Source organism: Nelumbo lutea, chromosome 5 (genome assembly GCF_056320005.1).
Source record: "Nelumbo lutea isolate HS-2025 chromosome 5, American lotus-T2T, whole genome shotgun sequence".
NCBI lineage: Eukaryota > Viridiplantae > Streptophyta > Magnoliopsida > Proteales > Nelumbonaceae > Nelumbo > Nelumbo lutea.
The window spans coordinates 27896031-27906201 of record NC_142688.1 but is presented as its reverse complement, the minus strand read 5'-3'; the positions used below and the strand labels follow the sequence as shown (position 1 = coordinate 27906201).

The following is a 10171-nucleotide window of genomic DNA, read 5'->3' as shown; positions in this document are numbered from 1 at the left end:
TGTGATCTCTCTCTATATACACAGAATTTATATAAAATTTAATATGATATTATATATTTATTATATTAAACAAAAAATATGACGAATGAATTTTTTTTGTCAATTGTATTCATGATAAAAACACAAAAGAATGCATTTAGCGTTTAACCTATGACCCATTGATTTGGGTCAAAAAGGTTTGATGGCTCAACCAGATGGATCATTGGATTACCGGCTGAGTGTTTTAGGTTTTTTGGGACGAATACCTCCATTTGTGCTTATTTCTACGATTCTACCATGAATTTTGATGGAAAAAGATAATTAGATAAATAATCATCAATCAGGGCTCATTTTTAAACAAGTGGTAATTTCTTTTCTGTTTAAAGTTTAAACATAAAAAAAGTTTCCTCAGGAGGCACGTGAGGTCCAGTGACATAATGCCCTTACCACGGAGAGCACGCCGAGCGACCGTCTCAGCTATCATCGGCAGCGGAGGATACGATATATGAAGACTCTCTATCTCGTTCTTGCGCTCAGTGGGGTGGCTGCGTCCATGCAATACATGTATTGTGTCGTAAGAGCTTCAACCTCTTTGGTCCATTCACAAATCACCCATTGGTCTCTGGTTGTGGCTGGAATCCCTACCGAGCACTCAGAACCCAGTTAGCCATTTTTTCTTTCTCAGTTTCTCTATCCCAAAATGGTTTTGTCTCTGTCTTCTCTACTACTTCTTCTTGTTATTTTTAGCCATGTTTATCTCTCTTACTCTTCCACTTCGGATCTCTTCGATCGTTGGTGTGAAGAACATGGCAGGACTTACTCCTCAGAAGAAGAGAGGCTCTTCAGGCTTAAAGTTTTTGAAGATAATCTTGCTTTCGTTACCGAACACAATAGCATGGCTAATTCAACCTATTCCCTTGCTCTCAACGCCTTCGCTGATCTCACCCATCATGAATTCAAGATCTCTAGGTTAGGCCTCGCTGCCGCGGCAACTGATATGGTTCGGTCTTCCCCTAGAGCTCCATCATTGATTGAAAGCCCCAGTATCGCAGGTCAACTTCCGTCATCAATTGATTGGAGGGAGAAGGGGGCAGTCACGAACGTGAAGGATCAGGGCAGTTGTGGTAAGTTTTTATTTGGATTTTTCTAAGTTAATTTCATTTTTTTAGCTCCCTTGAACAAAAATCATGATTTTTTTTTTTCCCTCAACTTACCATGATCAGCTTATATACACCCTTAGATAAAATCGATGAAATTCATATTTGTGCACCAAATTCTAACTCACTGCTTGAGCTTAAAAAGAACGAGGAAAACAAAAAAAGGGAAACATCTTTTCGGATACTTTTCGCTTCACAAAATAAGCAGTTGTTGGGTCAAGGGAGAAAGCTCCGAATTCGAGCACCACACATCTCTTCAGGCATCTGGGTGTCATGATTACCTTCTAATTCAACAAAAATAAGCATTCTTGTCCCCTGTGATTCTTGAATCCTACTAAAGTACCCCTTTTCGAGATCCTAATTGAGAGAGCTTTGCAATGCCCAATATTTTCCATATTTGGATCCTTTTCACCAAGGTCTCTGGCTTCCGATCTAGGTCTTGGAAAGGATTTCCAAACCAGGCTCTGTCTCTGGCTCTGATTAGGACCTTTAATTTTATTTTCTGCTAGAGCTGGGATTTGGAAGACTTTCACCTGATAATGAAAAAGAAAAAAATGAAGGAAGATCAGTACGCTTTTGAATATACAATTTTATAGGGATATTGAAGTGATCAGAAAATTTTACGAAATTGTCATCTTTATCTGTACAATTCCCATCAAACACTGGTCTGATTTGCACTAATAGTGATTCTACCTTACCAAAAAAATCTTGGCTTAAATTGGTAGATTAAACTTCAATGAAAGAAGATTTAGGACATGTTCTGAACTACTTGGTTACTTAGTTATTAGCAAATCAGACCTATTGGTAACCTGTTGATCATTGTTAAAGTACGCTATTTCATTGAGAGTTTGTATCAATTAAACTTGGGCTTATAGTGGCCCTATTGGGGATTCTGATGTAACTGAAGGTGGAACTGGAGTTCTTTTGTTGGGTTTAAGGACAGCTTCAGCTCTCACCTCTTGGTCTATCTTTGCTAATGGTGGGAGGTGACTCTAAAAATGTTATAAACTGGGTTAACAGGATTCAACAAGGCCCGTGGGTGTTTGACTTCCTTATTAATGAAATCAGGGAGACTGCTGCTAGATTAAACTGTTATTGTAGATGGATTCCTAGAGAGTTAAAAAGTGTTGCTGATGGGTTGGCAAAAGCTGTGGTGTATAGGGCTCTTTTGCATGGTGGGAATTCTTTACCTATGTAATTCTGGGGAATTTTTTTTGGTTTTATTGGTTTTCTTGGCCTTTTGTATTAGCTGTCCTGTACATCCTCTTTTTTTGCTTCTGAAATGAAAGTTACCCTTTTTCAAAAAATAAAAAAAGGCCATTGTGCAATGCTGATCCCAGCTATCTGGGATTTTGGGAGGGCTAGGCTGGATATGGACCTAACCTTCAGTATTTCATAATCTACAAGAAATATATAATATGAATTCAAATGCTCTCTTTCTTTTATATTAGAACAGTAAATTATATGGCTCTTCATTATACATTTTATTGCACTTGACAGGGCATAGGTTTGGAGTGTTTCTTGTGTCTGCATGCAAGTTGACTTAAGAGAAGTGAAAAAAAAACTGCCTTAGTAGTGCAAGTAAAGAAAACAAAATTAGGTTTTAAGCCTTGGACAAATGAAGTTAAATTACAGGAAAGATACCTGGGAATTTGTGATCATGGTACTTGGTTTAATATAGTTTCAATTATAAAAGATAAAAACCTAATTAATGCGTGCTTATGACAAAAACTAAGCTGAGATTTGTGATTTTATTTGTTCTCATGATTCACAACCTATTTTGTGCATGTTATGTGGTATGCTCAGATTATAAGTCTACAGATTGGTTTTCTATAGAAAAAGAAGTTTGCCAATGAATGAATCCAGCCAACCTATGTTCCTTAATAAGAATTTAAGATTTCCAGATCAGGATGTCTTTACATCTCTCAATTTCCCATCTTTTTTCCCTCAAGAGGGAAGACATAGTGATGGTAGATGTAATATTGTTCTAATAGAATATATTGAAATTGCACATAAACTGTAGGCAAGGGAATAACAAGGATTGTTACCTAAACTTCCAAAATAAATTTTCAAGGCTAACTATTTTCTTATTTTATTGACAGTTTTTGAGAGTGATCCCTAGGTCTTTTTAAAAACTTTAATTGTTTATCACTTCTTAATTTGTTTGGGCCAACAAGTTTGTTGGAAAGCCTTCTATGAACTGCCACTTGTAGAAGGCTTGGATTCATGTAGCTGACCCATACAGTTGGGATAAGGCTTGGATGCTGATGATGGTGGTGTTTACCACTTTACCTACACATTGTAGCATTTTCTCATTTATAGATGATTCTTTTTGGTTTTTTCCAGGTGCTTGTTGGTCTTTCTCAGCCACAGGTGCAATAGAAGGCATAAATAAGATAGTCACTGGGTCTCTTTTGAGCCTCTCTGAACAAGAGCTAGTTGACTGTGACAGATCTTACAATAGTGGATGTGGGGGTGGGCTTATGGACTATGCATTTCAATGGGTTATAAAGAATAAAGGGATTGACACAGAGGACGATTACCCATATCAAGGTGGGGAAAGGACCTGCAATAAAGACAAGGTAATTGCTTCTTTCCTCCAGCATTTTTGTACTTGTCCATTGAACATGTTCCTAGGATCATTAATTTTCTTAGACTATATTTCTTTTCTGCATGCATACTGTTGTCTGATATCCGGACTTTGTCTTACTGTAGTTAAGAAAACATGTTGTAACCATTGATGGTTATACTGGTGTACCATCCAACAGTGAAAAACATCTGCTCCAGGCTGTTGCTTCTCAACCTGTGAGTGTGGGTATATGTGGTAGTGAGAGAGCATTCCAATTATACTCAAAGGTGTGTCTTTACACTTAATTGCCAATAATTAATTTGTTCCCCTTAAGGATACAACAAACATTAACAGTGAGGGATTTCCGTACATTTTCTTGACAGGGGATCTTTGGTGGCCCATGTTCAACTTCTTTGGATCATGCTGTATTGATTGTTGGGTATGGTTCGGAAAATGGAGTTGACTATTGGATTGTGAAGAACTCATGGGGAACCCACTGGGGAATGAATGGCTATATGCACATGCTGCGTAATAGTGGCAGTCCACAAGGAATATGTGGTATAAATATGCTAGCTTCATACCCAACTAAGACGAGTCCAAATCCTCCTCCATCACCTTCCCCAGGCCCTACTAGATGTGATCTTCTGTCTTACTGTCAAGAAGGGGAAACCTGCTGCTGTACCCGGCGTATCTTGGGAATATGCTTTTCATGGAAATGTTGCGAGTTGAATTCAGCTGTATGCTGCAAAGATCACCGATACTGTTGCCCACATGATTATCCAATTTGTGATACTGAAAGGAAGCAATGCCTCAAGGTTTGTATTACATATCCTTCATGAAAATAAGCAAACACCTAGGTATATTCAGCTGATTTAATTTGATCAAGTGAAAATTGGATTTTTCTTTTTCAGATTCTACTTTTCTCCTTAATCTCACCACTCATTAATTCTTTTTTTTTTTTTCCCTCTTGGTATGAATTTATCTGTATAATGTATGCATCTCCGTGTATGCATGTTTTGCTAGCATTATCTTCTATGTATCGTGTATGTATGTTTGTATGCATGCATATTACCAAGTATCTCAATAGGAAATTAGCTATTCAGGATCTTGTTCTTTACTATTTCATGTCTTCATTACCAGTTTTATTCTTATGCCTGCAGAGTACTGGGAATTTTACAAGTGTAAAAAGTCTTGACAAGAGCAGTTCGCTTGTAAAGTTTGGAGGTTGGAATCCACTTCTTGGGAATTGGAATTTGTAATGTGCTATTTATGCAAGTATGCTATCTTGTATCATGTGTATGTTATCCACAAACAATTTTGCATGTCTTTAAAATTTGTATCCTCTATACACTCTATCCTAAGTAATTACTGGAATTTGTTGGCAGGGGCAGACAATATTATCCCCTGAATTCTAGAAGCATGGTTATATCAAATTCCCTAAACTACCCAATACACCAAAAGCATAGTTAGAGAATAAATATGTTAACAAAAAAGATAACTCATGAAAAATGTAAACAAAAGGTCTCATTTTTTTTTTCATTTGAGAGAACAATGTTTGTTCAAAAGACACCTGCTGTTCAAATACCAAAAATAAGGTGGAATCTTTGAGTTTAGTTCCCTTATCAAAAGGGTGGCCACGATCGAGCTCTTCATGAGCTATTCGAACTTGGCTCAGCTCGGTTTCAATTGAGGTCGAGCCTAGATTACAAGTTCGTTTAATAAATGAGTCGAACTGGCTAGAAATATATATATATAATAAAATATTATAATTTTTATTTTTTATAAAATATATTTTTCAAATCGAGCTCGAGCCGGCTTGGCTGGACACAAATCCAACCCCCATCCGTGTATTCATGGTCAGGTAGGAAATATGGATATGAAATCATTCTCAAGGAAATCTATAATTTTGATCGGATTGGTTAATTTGGTTTGGTTTTTAATGGGTTTCGGTTTCGGTTTCGGTTCTGATATTTAGAGGTTTGGTTAATCGAAATAACCGAACTTGTTAGGGTAAATTAGTAAGTTTATAGGCCAAAACACAGCATCAAAACCCAAGAGCTCGACATGTAATGTCTCATGTGTCATGTCTCCAGTCTCCCTTTGGCCTTCCTAGTTCCCTACGCAGCTCTACCCTCTGCGCCTCTCTTTGCCCATTGCTCAGTCTGCTCTCACTCATCAGTGACAGTCGTCACTTTCTTTCTTCTTTTCTCTTTGTCTTCTACTCTTCACTTCTTCAAAGTTCAGTCTTCTCTCTTCTCTTCATTTCTGAGTTTCTCTTTTATCTTCTCTTAAAATCTTCGGTCTAGCACCAGCCGCACCACTCACTCACTCACCAGTGGCAGCGACAAGTGATACTTCGGCAAGGCGGCGATGGTGACTGGTTCAGAGCGTGAAGACAAGGTTAGGGAACTTCTCAGCTTTTATTCTTCATTAAGAAAATAAACATAAACAGTTAAAATCCTTGAGGCTATTTCGTCTTCTCACCTTATTGGGACCCAATTTCTTCCATTTTTTCTTGCTATAAATCCCTGCAATTGACCATGGTTATTTCATCGTTAGAACTTAGAAGAGTATGGGCTGCCTCAAAACTTTCTATTCGAGTTGACCATTTTCAAGACTTGACTGTTTGTGATTCAGTAGAGTAGAAATGTACAATTTAGGAAGAAACAATCAAATAATGGCAAAAATTCGGTTCTAACCAAATCATCAACCGAATTAACCGAAAAAAAAATTGGTTCGGTTTGATCGGTTTAGGTGAAATTTGGTTTTAGAACATAATATATCAGTTTTATAAAATTCGGTTTGCTCGGTTCAGTTTTTAACCGAACAAACTGAATGCACAGCCCTATAGAGTAGGGACCCGTGCGATGCACGGGAAAGTCAATATGCAATTGGATGACCGTTAGGTGATTAGCACCCTGTGATAGATGGTCCAACATCCATTTATTAGATGTCTTAACTTGAGGCTACGATGAATGGCATAGGGTCTCCAATAATAATAAAGGAATATTGTAGTCAAGTACCCTCCAAAGTTATTGGAATTTTGTTACACACAGGCTTGAAAGAAGAATGAAGAAAATGCTTTATTACGAAGAATAAGTAGAACAAATTCTATTCTAAGCTGGATAAGAATAGTAGAATGGTTAGAATGGTTGAACATTAAGGCTCACTTTGGAAGCTGTACGAATGCAAATATTTTACAGAGTAAATACATACAAAATATAAGGTTTTGCACTCTACGTATTTGTATTTGTACTCCTTTTAAACTCAGGCTAAAGGAAGTTTAAATTATCCAAATTATAATTGATTTCTCACCTTGTACACGATATGATTCATGGTTAAGGAAATTAAAGTAAAAGGAGCACTATAATATTTTCAATTGGTATTATTTTTGAGTTTTATCTAATTAGTCGGTGCAAGACCCAAGTTTAGGCATCTAGGTGAAGTTACTAATTTGAAAAATCCAAACTGTATCGAGCCCGGCTTTAGGACCAGGCCCATTCAAAGTTTAACAAATCTCAATCAACCTGTCAAGTTGCACCATAGTGAAGAAAGTGGCCAATTTCCTGTTTCATTCCTATTTGTACCCAAGTTTATGTTATTTGTAATATTTGTAGCTCTCTTTGTTGATCGTTATCTAGTGAAAAGTATGCTACCATGTAATTTACCTTGGATCACCAAAGGAATAGCAATACTAGTAGTTCTCTTTAACTAAGTTAATATAGTCAAACTTAACAGCAAAATGTTAAATATCATCAGAATATAAAGAGTATTAAAGACATTTCCAAGGAATATTATTGAATTTCCCAACAATTGCACTGGTTGTAGCAGAGTCTGATCCAATTCCCAAGATCTTCCAGTTCTGCCCAAAAGCAAAAAGAAGAGCTTTAAAGATAGCTAGGAAGTAACTTGCAAAATGCCTTTTTTAACTTCAAAAGTTTCACCTGCAGCGACAATGAAACCACAAAACCATGTGCCCCATCGGTTATATTCTTCATACTTTCACAATCTGAAACTGTAAGTCATGAAATTTCTCCAATTTGACCCTGTAACTGGGTAGTGACAGGCAAATGTTACTTTTTTTTATAACCCGTAATATCTAAAACATCCATAATCTATTCAGTATTAACAAAAGAGACAATCAATAAAATAATTAAAAAAATTGGGAACAAAAGAGATCTAAGGAAGTTATTACAGAAAAATATACTTTTTAGCATGGCTTTCAAAACAGGACTGGACCGGATGGTCGGACTGGAAAAACTGAGTATCGGTCACTTCCGTTTTCCCTCAAAACTGTTTTTTTCCTCAAAACCATTGATTTTGGTCAGTAAATCGTTGAATCGACTGGTTAATTGTTTGAACCATTCGAATGGTTTTGATCGTTTTCCATTTTTTTTTGTCAGAACGGACTGGTCGTTCAGATTGAACGGTCGGACCGTTCAAACCTCTGTTTTTAAAAACCATGCTTTGTAGAGTGGCAGACAATAATTTATTTTTATTAGGGAAGAAGCCAAAGTAATAGTAGAGCCGAAAATACTAACTATAGGTAACTAATTAGAATTAGATAACATCATAAAGTGGAGCTTGCGTAACAGATAAGAGAAATATAAATAAAATGACAACAGGGGTTAGACAACTTAGACTCTTAGTTGTAATGCCTCATGCTCGTTAAGTTTTTTGGTGATATCTGTTATTGGTGGTACTCAACACCTATATGGCATGAATCTCATATTTGTATTCTTTTTTCTTAGGCTATGTGGTTTGAAAGAATATGCAGGGAAAGGAAGAGAAACCTTTACAAACCCTGTACAGGTTTCTCTGTCTTTCCCTTCCTTTTCCTTCAACCCAAACATAGGCTCAGTAAATGTTGTCTCACTTGTCAAAAATAATTACAAAAATCCTCATGCCCTAGCTTCTCTTTCTTAGTTATTAGGTGGATTCCATCATATCTCACAAAAAGATTTGAAAGTCCAGCCAAATACTTAGCTGCACAATACAATATATTACATTAACTTCAATATACATTGAATCACATCATTGGCCATTTTATATCAATTGGATACAACTATGAAATTTGACTAAATATATATGCAATCAGCTTAATAGATTACAGAAGTCTTTAACTACCTGATTATAAGGATCAACATAGAATAGACCCTGTAAAAAGTAAAACATTACCAGCAGACCAAACAAATAGTCAGAAAACTCTCCAAATCTCAAGTCCTTTGTTGTTGGTTTTTCCAGAGCCTGGAGGAACCACCTATAGTCCTGTTAAAGTACAATATGATGCAGTTAAAATGCCATTAGAAAATATACCACTTTAAACTTTCAACAAATAAATTGAACTTACCCTACGAGCACCAATTCCTTATTTTTCTTGAAGCTTAGGCTCAGTTTTTACTTTTAGTTACTCAATAAAACTAATTAATCCCAAAGTAGTGAATAATTTCATTTCACATGCTGAGAACTTGCTTCATGATATTCTAGGGGCCGATTCTCTGATAATTTCACCTTCTTGAGAGGCCTAGGTTTGTTCGGACTTTGTTGTTTCCATAAATTGATTTGTTGAAGGACTTGATTTATTCCAAAATGGCTATAAGGTTTATCGGCCAACACTTGACAGATCAGCATTTACTCTATGCTTTCACTTATGGTTTTTAAAAACGATTCAGAAATGGAACTACTTTGACCACTCGTTCCTGGGTCAAATGGTCCACCCATCAGGTCTGAACCCTAGTCAGATGGTTTTTGGGTCTAAAACCTGATCTTAGACATGACCGTTCTTGGGCCAACTGGTCCAATCATTCGGTCTGGTCCAGTTTTTAAAACCGTACTTTCGCTAATAGCATTTAAGTGGCTCTCGTCAATATCAGATAGTTTTCCATCAAGCACTTCTACAACATCATAGATATACTCATTAACGGAAAAGCAATAGAAGAGGAATGGATTTTCAAAAGGATAACATTCAATAGAGCAGATCACACTTCTTACAGCATTAACTAGTGAATGACCCCATACTAAGTATGGGAAAGTTAATTATATATATATATATATATATATATGAATAAACATTAATAATTTTTATTACTATTTTTATTATTGTTTATAAACTGCCAGTTTTCAAGACACTCATACAGTCTACAGGTCCACATAAATTGACCCTTATATGCCAAACCTGTAAAATTATACAGGTTACTAAATTCAACTTGAACCATTTATTACTTTAATTTAACCATTCTTATTTTTATTATTAATTTATTTTAATATTTAATTTAATTATATAATAATAATATTAACTAAATTTATAATTATTTAAATATTTACTTAAAATATTTTTTCCAACCAACTATAATTATTATATAATAGATTTGTTAATTCATATTTTGCATTTAAGAATAAACATTAGTGATTTGGCTTAACAATTTTAATGACAATTAATAAATATTGATTTTATTTAAGGTTTAAT

General features: G+C 35.7%; 1 protein-coding gene across 1 annotated transcript; it reads left to right on the top strand.

The window, feature by feature from the left end:
- Nucleotides 1-285: 285 nt before the first annotated feature.
- Nucleotides 286-5122, top strand: XBCP3 (xylem bark cysteine peptidase 3). Its single transcript, XM_088947745.1, has 5 exons — nucleotides 286-1103; nucleotides 3483-3718; nucleotides 3852-3992; nucleotides 4089-4520; nucleotides 4866-5122. Exons 1-5 carry the CDS (start codon nucleotides 680-682, stop codon nucleotides 4962-4964), a joined length of 1332 nt encoding a protein of 443 aa, XP_088803871.1. The 5' UTR covers nucleotides 286-679; the 3' UTR covers nucleotides 4965-5122.
- Nucleotides 5123-10171: the final 5049 nt, after the last annotated feature.

What these genes read in the sequence shown, in the direction of transcription:
- XBCP3 (XM_088947745.1), top strand. Translation starts at nt 680, where the DNA reads ATGGTTTTGTCTCTGTCTTCTCTACTACTTCTTCTTGTTATTTTTAGC. An exon ending in GAAGGATCAGGGCAGTTGTG is followed by an intron (nt 1,104 to 3,482) that starts GTAAGTTTTTAT and finishes GGTTTTTTCCAG; the next exon opens with GTGCTTGTTGGTCTTTCTCA. An exon ending in AAAGGAAGCAATGCCTCAAG is followed by an intron (nt 4,521 to 4,865) that starts GTTTGTATTACA and finishes TTATGCCTGCAG; the next exon opens with AGTACTGGGAATTTTACAAG.